Source organism: Dreissena polymorpha, chromosome 1 (genome assembly GCF_020536995.1).
Source record: "Dreissena polymorpha isolate Duluth1 chromosome 1, UMN_Dpol_1.0, whole genome shotgun sequence".
NCBI classification, from domain to species: Eukaryota; Metazoa; Mollusca; class Bivalvia; order Myida; family Dreissenidae; genus Dreissena; species Dreissena polymorpha.
In genome coordinates, this window is record NC_068355.1 from 44,951,206 (window position 1) to 44,971,606 (window position 20,401).

Sequence of the window (20,401 nt, forward strand, 5' to 3'; positions counted from 1 at the left end):
GATTGATTTTGAGGTCACTAGGTCAAAGGTCAAGGTCACTGTGACCCGAAATAGTAAAATGGTTTCCGGATGATAACTCAGGAAAGCTTATGGCTAGGATCATGAAACTTCATAGGTACATTGATCATGACTCGCAGATGACCCCTATTGATTTTCAGGTCACTAGGTCAAAGGTCAAGGTCACGGTGACCCGAAATAGTTAAATGGTTTCCGGATGATAATTCAAGAACCCTTATGCCTAGGATCATGAAACTTGATAGGTAGATTGATCATGACTAGCAGATGACCCCTATAGATTTTCAGGTCACTAGGTCAAAGGTCAAGGTCACGGTGACCCGAAATAGTAAAATGGTTTCCGGATGATAACTCAAGAACGCTTATGCCTAGGATCATGAAACTTGATAGGTACATTGATCATGACTGGCAGATGACCCCTATTGATTTTCAGGTCACAAGGTCAAGGTCACAGTGACTTGAAATAGTAAAATGGTTTCCTGATGATAACTCAGGAAAGCTTATGGCTAGGATCATGAAACTTCATAGGTACATTGATCATGACTCGCAGATGACCCCTATTGATTTTCAGGTCACTAGGTCAAAGGTCAAGGTCACAGTGACAAAAAACTTATTTACTAAATGGCTGTCACTACAACTTAGAGCCCATATGGGGGGCATGCATGTTTTACAAACAGCCCTTGTTTTACATTCAATGTCTGAAAATATATGGACAGCGACGTGAATTGACAGTTGCAATAAGTTTCTTTAAAATTAATATGTCTGCAATATTTATGCAACAGTAACTGAAATTCGTTAGAAAATAGACCAGTTTTTATGCATAATAATTGGATTTGCCACCTTATTCCAGGCTTTAAACAAATATATATTACTCTATCCAACTTTTCAAAGCTGCGCATAAAATATGATTTATAATGACATTTGTGGCAATCAGGAATAGTAATTTGCTCCGGACGGTCATAGGTTCATACATTTTAATATAAGGGTTAAAAATCGAATATACGATTATAAATTCGAATAATGACAAATGAATATTCAAATATCATTTCCAGTATTCCTTCCTGTCCCTTATTACAATGTAAATAGGCTGTTGGATTGTCATGACAATATTTAAGTTTTGTTGATTTTTACGATGCACATTGAAATCACAAGTTGTAATTGTTTGAATTGATTTAATATGCAGTTTTTTGGGGGGTTGTGGGGGATTGGGCCTTTAGCCCTTATGGGGGGGGGGGGGGAATTTTACGCGTGATTTTCCACTTTGGGGGATTTGTTTACTTACTCTCTCATTATTACATTTGTACATGTTTGCACTATATTCATTTCTTTTTTTTCATAATTTAGTATGTTTGACAAGATTAAGTTGAAATAGAATTGAGATATTATAATCATGAGACACGTCTTTCTATTAAAAAAAAAATTTTTTTTTTAGGGGGAATATTTTGGTCAGGAAAGGGGAAAAAACAGTCTAGTTTGGTGGGGGAAGACGCCAATATTTGGCGTCTGTTATATAAGGTTTAAAACCCCTGATATGTAAGGATCGATTGAATTTGAAAATATTTCTAGTATTTGTGTGTAATTGATGATGATAGGCTTGGTGTAATGAAGGGAATAAAACATAGTTACAAGTGAAGATTAAATATTAAACACTGAACAGAGACCACTTTCCCTTCAAGTGGCTTTACTTCTCCCTAATTTGGACTTGCTTCTCCAAAATTTCAGCTGTTCTCCCTCAAATTTAAACCTTGGCTGCATGAGCCCTGGTGTTTAGGCGTAACAAAAATAATTGTTTGTTTCCGGTGGCCCGACCCTACCTAATTTTTTGCCACCGGTCCTAATCTTTTTTGAGCCCAAAATTCGAAAAAAATCGGACCGCGTATTTTTCGGCGACGCTCAATAAACTTGTCTATGTTATCCGCATATCATTTTTATTGTTATTGAAGCGCACGTGGTAGCTGGCCAATCAGCAATGAGTTTGCTTATATAGTGCTTATGCTATAAAACACTATAGAACTTACCTAAGCAAGTTGCTTGGGGTAGATTCCATCGTCTACAGTGTGTACAAGCGCAGAAATACTCTCCGCAAGATATAAAGGAACGTCCTGTCAAGAGGGTTGTTTACTGCACACACTCTCGTCATGATTACGTCATTCGCGCGTTCTTCGGTAAAGAGGGCAATAGGGCAAAACGGTCGGGATGGTCCACTGACAATCCGGTCAATTTTACCATATTCCTCCCCATTTTATAGCCCTCCTCTTCACCCCACCAAGACAGTCTGCCACACCCCTATACCACGTTCCAAGACCACACAATATGATCTCATACTTACAGAAACATTCCTGGCTAGTTTTTTCCTTTGCATTACCCACTCACCATGTGACCTTTGTATTTTATTTATTTATCACCATGTGACCTTTGTATTTTATTTATTTATTTTTAAACCCAGAGCACTCATTTGATAATTTGACCAACCGTTTCCTTAAGCATAGACCACATCACTGAATCCTGACACATTCTATTATCGACGCCCCTTGGCCAGTGTTTAACAGACATCCGACCGCCTCAATCACTAGTTAAAGGGCGCGCGCAACCGCGTCACCCTCATATGGTTCGATCCCCAACTCGCCAACAGACTATTTCCAGTATCCGAACCCTACAGGTTATAAAGACGCCTGCCGTTCTCAGCAGTAGTGCGCAATATCTCCCTGAGGGTCTCCTTTCGGATCTGGGCCACCGTATTTGCAACTTCACCCACGTACGCCGGAGTATTGTCTTTCTTACTTCGGACTCGCAAGTAAGGAGAATCGGTCTCAACTAGGAGTCGGTCGGCCGGAATCCCTCGCACAGCTGACTTTTGCACCTCATCAAAACGCGCAGCCAGACCTGAGATGCTAAAGTAGCAACGGGGAAATGCAGCGGACCAACTCAGAACCTGATCGAGAGTTCCCGTGAAGCAGTGGAGGTGTATCCGCTGAGTCGGACTAACGTTCTTCTGCATGAGTCGGAGGGCAAGGGCACTAGCCTCACAAGAGTACGTGTCCTGCCCCCGAATATGCAAAATAACTGGTCGCCTAGGGCAAGCCAGCTCCAACAGCCCTACAAACATCTCCTCCTGCCTACCCCACTCTCTTTCAGGCACGGTTCTGTCTAAACCGATCTCTCCAAGCGCTACCACCCCATCCTTCCTCAACTCTCTCTCCACCTGTCCTACCACCCCTTTAACGTCCCTTAGAGGCGCCTTAGGATGTACCCCGACAGCCGACCCGAAACCAGTGACACTGGGATATTCCCTTGGGTAGTTGGGTGGATCGCAGAAAACTGCAACTCCCCCATTTACCCGCACTGGTACCTCAGGCATTGGCCCCACGGTATGCCCCACCAACGCCTCAATAGAACCAACCTTGGTCGTCTTATAACTGCGGTCCAAGTGAAAGTGGCTGTCGAACGCGGTGAGTTCAGCATTCCTAACCGAAATCCACTCTTGAACCACAGGTGCAATTTCAAAGTCATCACCCAATTCACACTCATTCCCTAGAGACCCGGGCTCTGGGACCGACTCTGCCACTTGAGTCAACGCCATCACCTGGGCCCCTTTTTCTACACAAGTGACTGGCTCGGGTCTCTGAATCAAATCCATCTCTGGACTCGACACAGTCGCCTGAGCCTCCATGACCACACTCCGATCTGATCCAGCTCCCTGCACCAACTCAGTTGCCTGAGTCGACCCAGTAGCCTGGGCCGCCACACAACAATCTGGTCCGGATCTCTGCATCAACTCAGTTGCCTGAGTCGACCCAGTCACCTGGACCACGCCGCGCCGCCTGACAAACCTTTGGGCAAAGAAATCGTCTCTTACCTCTTGACTGCATAGCTTCAGCAACGCGGCCAACACTCTCCAGTGGAAGAGGAGCGCTCGCGAGTTTACCCGTGCAACGTGGAATATAGGGGGAATGTAAAACATAAACCTGCGAGAGACCCTTTCTAACCAGACCTGGTCCTTGTCGTTCAGGCAGGACTGCTCCGAAATTGATAACCTCTGGCGGCCCACGAAAAGCATAGCCTCATCAAAGCTCTGGAGACCCAGACTATTGATGACGCATATTACCCCTCTAAACCGCACATGGTCCTTTTCCGGATTCTCCCATGCCTCCCGACGAAACACAGGCGGAAAATGCCGGGCCTCAACATGGTGTCTTATCGATCTTGCCCTTAATCCACACACGGGACAACCCTGGGTCTTTTTCCTCTTAAAACCCACATCATCCTGCTGGGACCGGGATCTATCCCTGGTCCCAACCCCTCCATTAAACTCTGCCCCTCTATCAAGAGGCCTGGACCGTCTCTCACACCGGTCCATACCTCTTATCATCCTACCTTGAAGTGACATTGCCCCTGCGGGCTCTGCCATTTCATCTATAGGCCGTGCAAAACCAGGTTCCCCCACAATTTCCTGGTCAAGGTTAGCCGCCAAAGGAGCATCAACCTCCATGTCTTCCTCATCAGAGATGATGATGACCCCTTCTTCGGGGCCAACCTTGCACGCAGCCTCCACCAACCTCACTGGCGACACAAGGAAGTCCAGTGCTGATGGCTGCGAGGCCATGAAGGCCTCCCCTTCAGGCTCGGCCTTGACCTCCACCAACCTCACTGGCGACTCAGGGACAACCAGCGATGTCGAATCGGAGACAAATGCCTCCTCCTCAGGTTCGACCTTCACCCTCCCACACTCCGACCCTACTGGCAACACAAGTGTGTCCAGCGAGGAAGGATTGGGCACGAGTGACTCTACCCCAGGTTCAACCTTGACCCCCTCCGATCCCAACTGTGCTGGCAACGCAGGGAAGTCCAGCGCTGTCAGGATCGGAGCCGGCTTTGGTCTCGATCTGGACAACTCTACAGTACCCCGGGGCCTCCCGCTCAGTGAAGCCCCAGGGGTCCTCCGTTGTTTTTCAGGACCGGCCAACACCCTCTTAATGAACGAATCACTAAGAATTTGATGGCCGTACTTCCTGACCTCGGATACAAACCCTAGGCGCCCTCTCCTCCTGGCCAAACTTACTTGGCCTTCCACCGCCCTTTCTACCCTACCATGGTCCAAGGGCAACATCGTCCCCAGCTCAATGACGAGGTCCCGCCCCGAACTCCAAAGCGTACCCCGACCGCTGGCCTCCTCGACCTCAATAAATATGTCACGCCCATCCATGCGACAAACCACACGTGGCGTTCTGCAAAACACCACATATTTATAATATAATGTGCCTGAGCTTCACAAGCTACCGGCATATACGATAAGTATAGACCTAACCTGTCCTACAACTTAGACATGTATACAGATCTATTTCTTCACCCTGTTCCTCCGTGACACCCACACACTTTCCGTGGTACCACTCCTCACACACATCGCAAGCAATCATAAAGGAACCATCATCAATCCCCCTACACATACAGTATACTTGCTCATCTTGCACATCTTTCGCAAGACCGCAACTCTCTCGCTCTCGAACCACCCAGGCAGGAAGGTTGTTCAATTTACAACTTTTCAATCGGTCATGATTCACATTAACCCTCTTCCCTCGTAATCGGACCTGGTAAAGGAAATCGGTGAATTTTTTCACTACAACCCCCGGCCCAGTCCATTGTGGCGACAACTTCTTAGCTTTGCCTTTCTTTCCCGACACATTAAGCACATATACCATGTCACCAACCCGGTAAGAGTTTTGACATAACCTCACATCATGATCCCGCTTCATGTGAGCCTGATATCCGCTTAAACACTTGCGAGCGGTTTCATGGACTGACACCATACTTTGTTCTAGATTGTGGACATACTCAGTCACAGGCTGTGCCTCATGAGGTGGTAATGGGTAAACCAACTCAGCAGGAGTATAAACCTCTCTCCCTAGCATCATACGGTTAGCGGTGAAACCAGTACTCCTACACACTGATGAACGCATTGCCGCCGCGATTTGCGGTAGATTTTCGTCCCAAGTATTTTCTCGGGAACCTACATAGCAACGGACTGCATCCATGAGTGTGCGATTGTACCTTTCCACTTGACCATTGGTGCTTGGTCGATAGGCAGTTGTTCGCGTCTTATGAATGTGCAATAATTTACACATTTGCGTGAACAGAATGCTCTCAAAGTTGGTACCCCGATCAGTCATTATTTCCATAGGTACCCCATACCTACAGAACACTTGATTTACCACTGCCTCTGCAGTAACCTCAGCGGTCTGCGAAGGCAACGGTATACATTCTGCCCATTTAGTGAACTGATCCACCACCATCATCACATACCGGTTTCCCTTTTTCGTTAAGGGCAAAGGACCTAGAAAGTCAATGTGCACCCTCTCCATTGGGAGTCCAGAATGAAACTTTATCATCTCGCCCTTAGCCTTACGGTTAGGTTGTTTGCTTACAGAGCAACGCGGGCAACTGGATACGTACTTGATTATGTCCTTTGACATGCGGTACCAGAAATACTTGGCCTTAACCCTTTCAATAGTACGCTGTTCGCCCTGATGTCCTGACAGAGGAATATCATGGTTCAGCACCAGGATCTCATGGCGCAATTCCCGTGGAACCAATAACTGCTGACGATCTGACTTTGGGTCGATTCGCCAAAGCAGATCCGCCTCCAATTTAAAACATTGGCGATTAATCCAATAAAACTTGGAGGCTGCGTTTGCTAGAAACAACTCTCCATCAGGAGGCTCGGTACCATGCAATAACCACTTCCGGATAAACCGGAAGTCGTCATCCGCCCACTGATGTTCTTTAAGTAGAGCGTCCCGGTCCTGGACTGGAGCGGCTCTATCAGTACTCTCGACACCAGAGTCTTCTCCGGTTCTTACCTCCTGGATTATGACCGGTGCTAGAGAAACAACGTCATCCACCTCGCGAATAAACCCACCCCATTGTTCTTCTGCCCTAGTACATTTCGGACAACCACCACATGGCAAAACCTCAAGGGTTACACCATGCTCATAATGGTCTCCTCCATCAACCAGCAATCGTGACAATGCATCAGCATTTGCATGTTTCTTGCCAGCACGGTGGACTATGTCCATATCATACTGGCTCAACTCCTCCATCCAGCGAGCTATCTGCCCTTGTGGCTCCTTGAAATTCAATAACCAAGTAAGGCTACTGTGGTCCGTGCGAACCGTGAAACGTTTGCCCAGCAAGTAGTGGCGGAACTGTCGAGTAAACCTCACTACCGCTAGCAATTCTTTCCGCGTGGTACAATACCGCCTCTGTTCTTTAGTCAGCGCATATGACCCATAACAAACAACCCTAGGAGCCCCTGCCTGTATTTGACTGAGAACCGCACCAATTGCTTTATCAGAAGCATCGGTGTCAAGTACAAAAGGGTCATTCCGATTAGGAAGTCCTAAAACCGGGGCGGACATTAGGGCCTCCTTCAAATCAAGGAAGGCCGTATCTTGGTCATCCCCCCACTGATAGTCTTTAACTATTTCATACAGCGCCCTCGACCGTCCGGCATAATCCGATATGAACATTCGGTGGTAATTTACCAATCCCAAGAAACGTTCTACATCTTTAGAGCAGGTTGGCACTGGCCAGTCTACCACCACCCTAACGTCATTTGAGGACAACCCCAAACCCTCTGGTCCTACAGTACGCCCCAAGAACTCCACCTTATGCTGAAACAGCTCACACTTCGCGGGTTTTAATTTCAGTTGGTATTGGCGTAATCTGACAAATACCCCCCGTATTGTAAGCATATGTTCAGCGAATGTCTTGTTCATAGCAAGGATGTCGTCAAGAAAGGCTAGAACACTGTTCCAGTTCAAGCCCTGCAGTACTAAGCCTACAACCCGAGAAAATGTCGCCGGTGCATTACATAGACCGAATGCCATCCGGACAAACTCAAATAGCCCATACTTAGTTGTGAAAGCAGTTTTCTTTCTGTCTGACTCCTTGATCTTAATCTGCCAATAAGCAGAATTAGCATCCAGCTTTGAAAACCACTTCTGGCCAGCTAACATGTCTATACAGTCTTCAATCAGGGGCAAAGGATACACGTCCTTCACCGTGACTGAGTTCAACCCCCTGTAATCTACACACCACCTAACGGACCCATCACGCTTTCTAACTAACACAGGCGCGGAGCACCATTCTGAGTTAGACGGCTGGATCACCCCCGCCTCTAACATCTTTTTAAGATGGTTCTCTTCCTCCGTTACAAAGGCGACAGGGGTCCTACGCATTTTCTGCCTAATGGGTTTGGCTTCCCCCGTGTCTATGCAATGCTCAACAGCAGTAAAATTGCCAAGATCATACTCGTTTTTAGCGAATACATCCTCAAACTCACGTAAGAACCCAGCCACCTGCACCTGTTCTTCATCGCTCAAGTTTAATTTCGAACGTTCATAAAGGTCTCTGAGATGGTCTGGCACCGTGATATCTTTATCACATTTTGCCGCCTCTCGTACCACCTTTACTGAGGTCAGTTCCTCGGGCAATGGTCTCACTAAACGTACCTCTTCTGCCTTTCCAACCAATTTCCCTTGCTTCAGCCTTACATGGTGACCCGACATGTTCACCATTGGTAGCCGTAGCACAGCCTCACTAACATGGACCGACATAGGCACTATCACATCACCACCCTCAGCCTCCACTGCAAAGGTGCCGATTGGTTTTCCCAAAGAGCACTTTACCATGGCCACCGAGTTGGGTGGTATGACAACAGTTCGAGCGACAGTCACATTTGCCACTCTTGCCTCCACTAACTCTCCTTCTTGAGCCATGGGAACTACCTGGCCATTTAAACACATGGTGGCCCCTACGATATCGATAGTGGCTCCATGCTTTTTCAAGAAATCCAGCCCGAGCAACATGCAATCTTCAATAGGGGCTACATAAACCCTCTCTTGAAAAACCATATCACCCAGTTGGATGGTTACTGGTCCCACAATGGAACCATTCATCTGCAGACCTCTCCCTGCAGTCTTCATGTACACATGTTCCAACACCGGAACCTTTTCCGACAACTGAGCCACTACCCGGTCCGAAACCAAGGTAACCTCAGCCGCCGTATCTACTACAGCCTGTACTGCAAGGCCGTTCAGCCTCACTTTAACCCGGAACATCGAATCAGACCTTATCTGTCTGATTATGACCGGTGGGCCCCTATCATTGTGGATCAGGTCTGGACCCTCTACACTGACCCCTTGCCGTTTAAATCGGCAAAAGACACCTTCCTACCTTCTCTAGGGGTATCACCGACTTTATCACTTGCCTGTTTGGGACAATCTCTGGCCATGTGACCAAGCTCGTTACAACGGTAACAGCGGTCACCCCTAGCCGGGGACGGTGTCCTGCTCCTAAGTTTAGGACAGTCCCTTTTGAAATGCCCTGCCTCGTTGCAATTAAAACATTGGCGTCTGGCTGGGGATGGAGATTGGCTTCTGGTGGGTCTTGCCAACAGTTGGTCAAGTTTACCCATCAGGATGTCCATTTTCTCCTCCAACTTGACCACCCTTTCAACCAGTCTATTCTGAGAGGCCACCTTCACCTCAGCAACCTCTACCTGCCCCTCACATTCCACTTTTCGCACCAACTTTGGTCTTCCATACATTAACCCGTGAGTATGGATAGCCCATTTTAGTTTGTCAATTGCCTGTTCTATTGACACAGGCCGCTGATTTATAACTTGTTCCCCAGCCTCTCTCTCCTTAGCTCCCATGCAGAATTTCAAGATCGCTTCCTGCACCATATACTCCTCTGGCAAACCCCTAAAGGCTTTACCAGCAAGGGTCAAAACCCTGTCCGCCCAGTCATCCACAGACTCCTCCTCTCCCTGTCGCGCACCCGAAAAGGTTACCCTTGCCGTTTCCGGCAATTCCCGGTAACCAAACCTCCTCTCGAGCTTGTCAACTACCTCTATGTAGCCCAGCTCCACCTCCCTGTCCATCACTAAGGCATAGTACTCACTTGCCTTATCGGTGAGACAGAGACACAAGAAATCCCGCTTCTCAAAGTCATCCCATTCGAAAATACCCGCGTATTTTTCAAATTTGGTCAGGAAAGCATGCCAGCTTCCCCGACCATCATAGACCAGTGCTTTAGGTAAGGACTGGATTCTAGATTTCTGTTGACCTAAAAGCATAGCTCTCTGGCCAACAGGTGTTGCAACCGTGTTATTGGTAGCACCGCGCACCGCATGTGAAGCATGTCGCGAAACACAACGTGGGGTTGCTACGCTCCTGCACACCTGCGGTGTAGGTACCACCTGTGGCGCGGCAACATACCCTGACTGTACAGGCGAGGTCATATATGTCATATGTGGTTGGTCTACAGGGTCAATTAATTGACCCTGAGATCCAACCAACACATATTGCAGCTGACCCGCTTGTGATACCGGCACACGTGTCATGATCTGATACTGACCAGGCTGTGCCCCATGCCCCATGGCATGGAACTGAACAGGGTACGTCCCATGTGCCTGGGGCATTTGAGCCATAGCCTGGTATGAACCAGACTGCACACTATGGCTCATCGGAATATATTGTGTCGAAGTCACAGACCTATACTGTACAGGTTGCTCTAATGACCTCTGCTGACACCCTATTGCCGCACTGGGCTGAGTTGCGGCCTGGTAGTGAACAGACTTAGGCTCCATTGGCATTGGCGATGGTGTCACAGTCAGATATTGTACAGACTGTTCCACTGACCCCTGATTAAACCCTACCTCCGTCCTTTCCTGTATCACTTTTGACCTTGCCCCCTGATCCCCCTTCTTAGCATCAGATGATTTGATATATGATGCAGGAGGTCCACTAAGGGACGCACTATCAATCGCTGCCGTCACCCTTTCTATTACTCCCAAACCCAAATTGGTGTCCGGCACAACGACTAGCTCACTAGCTGCCTCTAACCCCTCACCTTCATCCTCACCCTCATTCACAATTTCCAACTCATTCACGGTCCCTGACTCAGATTTGCTGAATCTTATCATATTCCACATTTGACTTGATGGTCGTATATACGGGAGTTTGACCAAAGCATCCGGTGTAATGCTACCGTGAAATTCCCGGTACGATACAATTGATTGGGCCACCCTGGTGCCGATACCTGGAACCGTTTGTAGTTCCGTTACCGGCGCCGTGTCAATATCCACTAGTTGAACACGATTCATTTTTATTTTTTTTATTTATGTAATTAAAATAATGTGTGAAAGAAATAGCGGACAAATATTGCAACGCCGATTTTAATTTTACGGGTAAACAGCACACACAATGCACGTATATTTTAATGAAATATAGGTCACACAAATTGAAATGTGCAAGCAGACAAAAACAATCACGGGAATATTACACATTCAAATACCCCGTAAACTTGAAATGACATTGCATTTGAAAAACACACAAACACAATGATGTCATACAATTTAATAATCAAAGCACGAATTTCAATAAAAGTAACAAGTATTGAATCTCACATGTAGTGAAATTATGTTTCAATTATACCCAACAAGAAAAGCAAAAAATTCACAAGTTATTAATTTATAACTTGTAAAAATGTGATTTAATCACAAATCGATGCATAATAATTTTTAATGATAAAATATCTGTATGAGTATATCACTACTCAAGAAAAATGTAAGAAATTCACTAGTTATTACCTTATAACTAGTGAAATTGTAATTAAGTCACAAATGAATGTTTCTAATGTTTGCTGATAAAATATCTATTTGAGTATATAGATACACCCAAAGAGAACAAGTCAGAAATTCACCAGTTATTACTCGATAACTATAGTGAAATTGTGATAAAATAACAAATCAAATTTTACTGATATCTATTTGAGTATATAAATACACCCAAAGAGAAAAAGCTAGAAATTCACCAATTAATACTTGATAAATAGTGAATTGTTTTCACTACAATACAGTTACACAAACAAATTCAATGAAACAATCAAATTCAATACGAAGAACACTCAAATCCATCATCACTTATAGCGGAATTATTAATGATGAAAATATGAAATTATCAGAATTAAATTGAGTAGTAGAAATACTCTACTGAAACGTTATGCTGATTACCTAAAAATGTGGCGATTCGCCTGACGATAGACAATAGACAAAACAATCACAATTCAGATGTACAGCCAGCTTAATATAGATGGCTTATATGGAGCCGAAACAAGTTACAGATGCGACAGAGCAATGTAAATAAACACTGCTCTAAATATAAACGTGTGATGATTTAAATAGAATTCACAATTCAACACATTAAACATAAACAACCTAAAAATAGACGTCACAGATGAGCTGTTAAACGGTTCAGCGAACCGCAATATGACGTAAATAGTTAAACCTAAAATTTAGGCAATAAGCTGACAAAAACCGACGAAATCGGTTTAGTTTGATGAAAAGTACTTTAAGTATATTAAAGAAATATTTTATTCACTAAAAGTGAACAAAACAACGATAAGAAACTTAAATTTAAATGAAACTTTATTTATTTTCAAGATGGCTGACTTTGAACGCTGACGGTTAAAAATAGCCGATTGTTTATAAGTGAAAATACTGCAAGTTTGGTGCTCGCAGCGCCAATTATAGTGCTTATGCTATAAAACACTATAGAACTTACCTAAGCAAGTTGCTTGGGGTAGATTCCATCGTCTACAGTGTGTACAAGCGCAGAAATACTCTCCGCAAGATATAAAGGAACGTCCTGTCAAGAGGGTTGTTTACTGCACACACTCTCGTCATGATTACGTCATTCGCGCGTTCTTCGGTAAAGAGGGCAATAGGGCAAAACGGTCGGGATGGTCCACTGACAATCCGGTCAATTTTACCATACTTACATATAATATTGGGTCATTCATGCGCAGACACTGAACACTTGTAATACACAGTCAGTTGATCTTGTCGTCCGCCAACAATATAGCGGCTGATGGCAAACGTCGTATTTAAAGATTAACAAATCAAAAAGAAGCGTACAAATAAATAAATTATTTCTTAGCTGATTACTTAACACCTTTCTCCCGACTATCGATCTGAATTAAAGGATGATAATTAAATAATAAGTTCTATTTCGACGATGTTACACCTTTTTGCTGATTATCGTTTGAAATTAAAAAGTGATAATTAAGTTGTTTTTTACCAACAAAAAATGCTATTGTAAAGCAATATGTCGACCAAATTGTATATTTGCTAGGTTTTGCAATGTCTGCAGTCAAACGATATGTACATTTTATTTAATGTGGCAAACGCGTACAATTTTCCGGACTGTCGTTTTCGGATACATTATTTTTCGTCGATTATAATTTATTTTCGAAGTTCTTTATAGAAGAAATAGAATGACGAATGCACATGCGGTGATACGAACGGTGTGGTTTATAATATTTTAAATTGTATTCACCTGAAAATACAATTGGAAATACTATAAAAAAGAACAATTAGTAAGGGCTCTGGATAGGGTGGGGGATCTGCCCTTTATTCCTGTTGGATTCCTGCGGCTGCGGTTCCATGACACCCGGCCTAATTTTCAGGATTTCAAATTTGGAACAATCGACAACCCCTATTAAATGTACATCTTTAAAATAACTTATGTTTGTACTTTGACAAGTACCATACTAATTATTTCTATATTGAAAAATGTATGTTACATTATGATATGTGATATGCCCTTGTTGTCATTAAAAGAAATATAAACAAGTTGATAGTAAATGTATATATAATTATTTCAAAACCAGTTTTCGCGCATCGGAAAACAAAAACCTGGTTGGCTCAAAGAAATTTTGGGACAGCGCTAGCCCTGGTAGATAGACCCCACAACACCAGTACATACTATAATCTGAAAATGTGGTCCTTTGGAAGCATAAACTGCATCCAAGAAATATAATAGCACACCCAGTTTGATTGGGTCTCTTCATGGTGATAATGTTATACGCAACACCACTCGCGTCCGCCTAGCATGGCTTTTGAGCTATTTAATATATTATAAGTTATAAATAATATAGTATATACTACATGATCCAAAAGGAACAGAAAGTATAACAACACTGAATCCCTATAGACACTGAGGGTCAAGCTTACTGCGACTTTAGTTATGCCTTTTATTGGTCATAAAATGGACTATTAAAGCTGTTTCCAGAAGTCAACATTAAGTTCGGAAATAAGGAAAGCAACAAATGCAAAATTAATGAACAGCAAGTTTTTATTACATTAAAGCATTTAAATAAAGCCATATAGCATTACATACATCATCAAATTTATTGTACATACAGTTGTACACAAAACATGAGAAGAAGATGCACCATGTACGACATTTTCTAAAAAAAAATATTTTTAAAAATAAAATTATTTGCCTACCTACCTACCCTAATTTTTTAGGCCATGTCAGTGGAAACAAACATATTTTTTTGTTAGGCCTTATCATTCATATGATTAAGATAGATACCCGTGAGCACAGACTTTGTATTTTTACTGGTAACTACTTGCTGCTGAGAATTACACTATTATTGAACTGCTAAACTTAACAATGTTAAAACTGAAACTGAAAGCTACGACGGAATAAAAGTTTGAAACCTGGAATACTGATTTGTTTAAAATCTTATCCCCCAATTGCAGTCTATATAAAACGACTGTTGTAGTCCTTTCATGATAATGTCACTGTAAATTAATTCATTATTTTCTGGATATGAAAAATTTCCTCTTGCTATGACATTTTTAAAGTTTCATAGCCACATTGTCTATGAAGACGAAATAGTGAGTTTTGCAGACTGGGTTCAGTCCAATTGTGATACATCTGCTATCTCCGGTCTTCTCCGCAACATAGGCCTTGAAGTCACAATAAACTAAAAGCCTTAACAAATTCAATGAGAAAACAATTACTTTTTCACAGTTTTGCGCGTAGACACATAGTATTGACAGACCTGTACGCTGAAGCCAACCCCATATCGAAAGTAAACCAGAGTCTTGACAGACCTGTATGCTGAAGCCTACCCCGTATCGAAAGTCAACCAGAGTCATAACATATTTATGTCACGCTATAAATCAAAGAAAGCTCATTTTTTTTATACATTTCTTCATATATTGGTGAATGAATATAAATTACTGCATCGGGGATTATTTTAAGGTTCAAAGGTTTAAAATGCATCTTACAATATATGAAAAAAACTCTCATCAGTCTGAAATTTTGACGCCGTTGTCACTTTGTCAATTGATGAGTTTTCATTTGGATACTTTCGGATCGACCTTGACATTATTTACTGAAATTGTAAACATTACTTTCGTTTTCTGAAATCTATTATTTGTGATAAACAACTTACGTCTGGTGGATTATGACTGATTTCAGTGTGAATCAGGTTTTAAATAATATTTACTTTGAGTTTGTATTTACACTACAATTTGTTTACAAAACAAGCCAGAATAATCTAAAATACTGGGAAATGTCATTCTGAATTTGAAAACCCTTGAGCGCATGGTATGTTACTAAAAATAGAAATAACGTCATATGACCGTGAAATCTCGGGAGATTCGCATTTCAAGTAAGTCTGTCACATCGCTGTTTTTCTCGATATGTTAAAGCAGAATAGATAAATTTTAAATGATTAAGATAGTATTTTGTGAAAGATTATATCAGTTTAATGTGAAAAAAGTCAATCTTTCAGATCGAGTGGTTGATTTGGGCCAATAACTGCATTTAAAAGCTGTTTTGGACCGGTCTTTGGTAACTGTCAACTTTTCTGGAATTTCTGGTTGACTTTCCTAATGGGGTTGGTCCATAACTATAAAGTCGCGTCAGCCAAAAATCATAAAAAGCGACATTTAAAGTTATGGTAGCCAGAACTACCTTAAAACCATACCTTTTCTTAAAGAACATTCCAAACTAAGTTAAGTGAAACAATAACAAAAGATAGGTATTCCAGTATGCAAGAAAGAACTCGACGCAAATCAACGGTCACTGTTTTAAGTCCTTGTTCTTCTTGAATGCTCTGAGCTTTTAAAAGTATATCCATACAGCTCAGAGTTCTTCTTGTTAACCTATTTTTTAATGTAAAAAAATAATATATCATGTATGTCCAGTGCTCTCACTGCGGACAGACATTATTTATCATGTATGTCCAGTGCTCACGCTGCTGACAGACATTATTGCCAATGGCGATTATTTTATCCAACTGGCTATTATTTCTTAAAATTGTCTAGAAAAAATGGTGATTATTTTATTCGACTCCATAACAAAAATTGCCTCTACAAGTTTTCCGGCGAGTGCGAAACGCATGTAAATTGGGCCATCACGCAGGAAAAATCAATAATGAGATAACTGTATACACACTCCACCCTGTGTATCGTCATACACATGTCAATCAACTTCAGCAACATCGCGACCTAGGGCGTTTTTCTCATCAATCAGTGTCCAACAGAAGTGATATATTTCAGAAAACTTCTTTAAACTCCCTGTACTTTACCAATCAGAGCTCCAGATAAGAGGCGTATCTGCGTATTTACGCATTTAACAATTAAAAAAACGCATTTAAAATTGGCCCAGTACGTAACAAAACGCAATACAAATCTTGGTACGTATTTCAAATCAATTGAAGTGCGTAACTTTATAATCCAGTTGAGTTTTTAGTGTAAGTTAACCTTTGAATCAAAACTAAGTCAATCAAAATAAGCTTGTATTAAAAATGGCAGCTCATCATGTTTGTGGATCAAAAAAGGGATGTTTTAAGCGACCAGCGGCTTCTGCGAAAATAATTTAAAAGAAAGTCTGTTCTTATCGTCATTTAAATTCATACTGTTTGAATTTAATAATATAAATAACAAATAATAATATTTATAGATTAAACACGCTATTTACTTTGTCAGTTTGCTATGGAAATGGAAAATACCCCTAAATATACATAAATACCTTTTATGGCTGTAACAAATGAGTAAAATACGCTTAAATAATAATATCAGGGGGTGAAATACCCTTTAGACTAAATCCTTATCTAGAGCTCCGTTACCAATTATCGGTAACTGTCAGATCTTAATTATTTTTTATTTCCCCCACTATAGTAGTGGGGGACACATTGTTTTTGCCCTGTCTATTGGTTGGTCTGTTGAGTGGTTATTCTGTTGGTTGGTTGGTTTGCGCCAACTTAAACATTTTGCAATAACTTTTGCTATATTGAATATAGCCACTTGATATTTTGGCATGCATGTGTATCTCATAGAGCTGCACATTTTGAGTGGTGAAAGGTGAAGGTCAAGGTCATCCTTCAAGGTCAGAGGTCAAATATATGTGGCCAAATTCGCTCATTTTATGAATACTTTTGCAATATTGAAGAAAGCAACTTGATATTTGGCATGCATGTGTATCTCATGGAGCTGCACATTTTGAGTGGTGAAAGGTCAAGGTCATCCTTCAAGTCAGAGGTCAAATATATGTAGCCCAAATCGCTTATTTTATTAATACTTTTGCAATATTGAAGATATGTGTATCTCATGGAACTGCACATTTTGAGTGGTGAAAGGTCAAGGTCAAGGTCATCCTTCAAGGTCAAATATATGGGTCAAAATTGCTCATGTAATGCCACTTCTGCAATATTGAAGCTAGCAATTTTATATTTGAAATGCATGTGTATCTCATGGAGCTGCACATTTTGAGTGGTGAAGGGTCAAGGTCATCCTTCAAGGTCAGAGGTCAAATATATGTGACAAAATTCGCTCATTTTATGAATACTTTTGCAATATTAGAGAAAGCAACTTGATATTTGGCATGCATGTGTATCTCATGGAGCTGCACATTTTGAGTGGTGATAGGTCAAGGTCATCCTTCAAGGTCAGAGGTCAAATATATGTGGCCCAAATCGCTTATTTTATGAATACTTTTGAAATATTGAAGATAGCAACTTGATATTTGGCATGCATGTGTATCTCATGGAGCTGCACAATTTGAGTGGTGAAAGGTCAAGGTCATCCTTCAAGGTCAGAGGTAAAATATATGTGGCCCAAATCCCTTATTTTATGAATACTTTTGCAATATTGAAGATAGCAACTTGATATTTGGCATGCATGTGTATCTCATGGAGCTGCACATTTTGAGTGGTGAAAGGTCGAGGTCAAGGTCATCCTTCAAGGTCAAATAAATGGGTCAAAATTGCTCATGTAATGTCACTTCTTCAATATTGAAGCTAGCAATTTTATATTTGAAATGCATGTGTATCTCATAGAGCTGCACATTTTGAGTGGTGAAGGGTCAAGGTCAAGGTCATCCTTCAAGGTCAAATGTCATATAGGGGGACATTTTGTTTCACAAATGCACAAACACAAACGAGCTCCAGATAAGGATTTGTGAAATTAGTAACGGTACTGCCACTGACAGAAAGAAAAGGAGTAACGCTTGAAATCAATTAGTACCTGTACTACCATATCTAAAAATACAGGTAGTACACTGCAACTCCAAAATATCGCGGTTAAAGGGGTCCAAAGATCGCGACCGTGATATATCCGGCGCGCGATATAAATTGTCAGTTTATGTATGCATGTATATGTATACATTAGCATCATTATGCAATCTCAAAACACGCTATTTACCAACCTTATTCAAGTTTGTGTTATATCCATATGTCATGAATTGGTATAACACAAAACATTATTCCATGTGAGTATTTTCAAATGCGTATAATTAAATTTTTAATCCGAAAAACATTGCCGAGTTTTATTGTTCAAGAAAGCATGCACAAATTAGACCCATGTACAAGATGACGTCATTCATTTCTCATGAAAAGCATGCACAGCATGGGGTTTAATAGTAGAGCATTGTGACTAACTGATCTATATTGTATACTGTATCTAACGCACACAGATTGTTGAGATAGGTCAGTATTGACTTGTGACATTTACTGTTATAATTGTGTACTACTTCATGTGTGCACTGGTGCGTTTCGGCAGTTCAAAGCAAATTCAATAGAAAATTGTAACACCCGAAATGACCTGTCATGTTTGACAAATGGGTTTTTTGTTTATCGCAGTACACAGGTGTTAATGTGATGCACAATGTAAGCAAACAATCTGGTCAAAACTGGATTATGACTGTTGGATTAAAGTTGGTGAAAAAAAGGGAAAAATACTTGCTTGAAACGGATTTTAATGCATCACATTCTCAGATAAAAACATTTTATTTAAGGATTATGCTCGTCAGATTTTTGGGAGCCATAGCCGATTCGCGATATATTGGACAACGCGATATAACGGACCGTGATATATTGGAATTGCAGTGTACTTTACTACCCGTGTTCTGGGATATTGAAGGGTGTATAACTGACTGTACAGAAACATTTGCAGCAATTTTAATAAATATATGTAGCTTCTTAAACAGTTACTGTATTAGGTTTTCCATTCTGAATTATGATGCAAATACAACTACACATTAAAACTCATGACTAATACTATTTCTTCATTGCCAAGAAAACACAAGCCATCTAGAAATCTGCCCTTTCCCCTCCGATTTTTTTCCCCATCAGGTGGTAAATTTTCCCCTAGATTTCATTTTCCCCTCCCAACAAAAAATAAAAAAATAAAAAAAAGAATCTTTTTTTTTTTAAACCTTTAAATTTATAAGGTAACCTGATCCAGTGTAGAAAATAGAAAAATATTGCACAATTCAATTTTCTGTTTTCTTAAATTTGTTTTGAAAACAGTAAAATATGCTTAATTGAATATTTAAGACTTTCCTTATTCTCCCCCAAAATCCGGCGTCTCGTGTGATTGTTTCCACTAAAAAAAGGCCAGGCCCTTTCCCCAAAATCAGATAAAAAACCCTGAAAACCTTCAAACGGGCGTATCTTGTGACAGTTTGGCACTCTTGTTCCTTATATGGCTATATATGGCTGTAGTTAAATCTTGTTAACACTCTAGAGGCCACATTTATTGTCTGATCTTCATGAAACTTGGTCAGAACTTTCATCCCAATGATATCTTGGACGAGTCCGAAAATGATGCCGGTTGGTTGAAAAACATGGCTGCCAGGGGGCGGGGCATTTTTCCTTATAAGGCTATAGTAAAACCTTGTTAACACTCTAGAGGCCACATTTATTTTCCGATCTTCATGAAACTTTCTTAGATGATATATTCCCATGATATCTTGGATGAGTTTAAAAATGGTAACCTTTGCTTGAAAAACATGGCTGCCAAGGGGCAGTACATTTTCCCCAATATGGCTATAGTAAAATCTTGTTAACAGTCCAGTTTAAAAATTCTACATAATATATAACTTTAATTAAGTCCTGTTTGTCGATAAATAATTCCCAAATTTTCAAACTCATCAATTAAAAAAAATCCCATTTTGAACAGACTCCTTTTCCCAAAATGGCAAGAAAACACCCTGAACATGCATGCACTTAAAAACAACTTTAATTC

At 41.5% G+C, this 20,401-nt stretch overlaps 3 protein-coding genes across 4 annotated transcripts in view; 2 read left to right on the plus strand and 1 right to left on the minus strand.

Moving 5' to 3' along the window:
* LOC127865088 (streptococcal hemagglutinin-like) overlaps positions 1–20,401 on the plus strand; it is a 98,988-nt gene that overhangs the window by 67,756 nt on the left and 10,831 nt on the right. The gene's annotated exons all lie outside the window — the stretch shown is intronic.
* LOC127865098 (uncharacterized) overlaps positions 1–20,401 on the plus strand; it is a 74,877-nt gene that overhangs the window by 50,355 nt on the left and 4,121 nt on the right. The gene's annotated exons all lie outside the window — the stretch shown is intronic.
* LOC127865080 (uncharacterized) lies at positions 1,997–12,820 on the minus strand. Its single transcript, XM_052404970.1, has 2 exons — positions 12,639–12,820; positions 1,997–5,240 (listed from the first exon to the last, which is right to left on the minus strand). The coding sequence occupies exons 1-2, from the start codon at positions 12,665–12,667 to the stop codon at positions 2,669–2,671; spliced, it is 2,601 nt and encodes an 866-aa protein (XP_052260930.1). The 5' UTR covers positions 12,668–12,820; the 3' UTR covers positions 1,997–2,668.

Excerpts from the sequence above, each read along its gene's own strand:
- LOC127865080 (XM_052404970.1), bottom strand. The coding sequence starts at position 12,667 with ATGGAATCTACCCCAAGCAACTTGCTTAG. Across the intron at positions 5,241-12,638 it reads ACCCCAAGCAACTTGCTTAG|AACGCCACGTGTGGTTTGTC; the intron begins GTAAGTTCTATA and ends GGTGTTTTGCAG.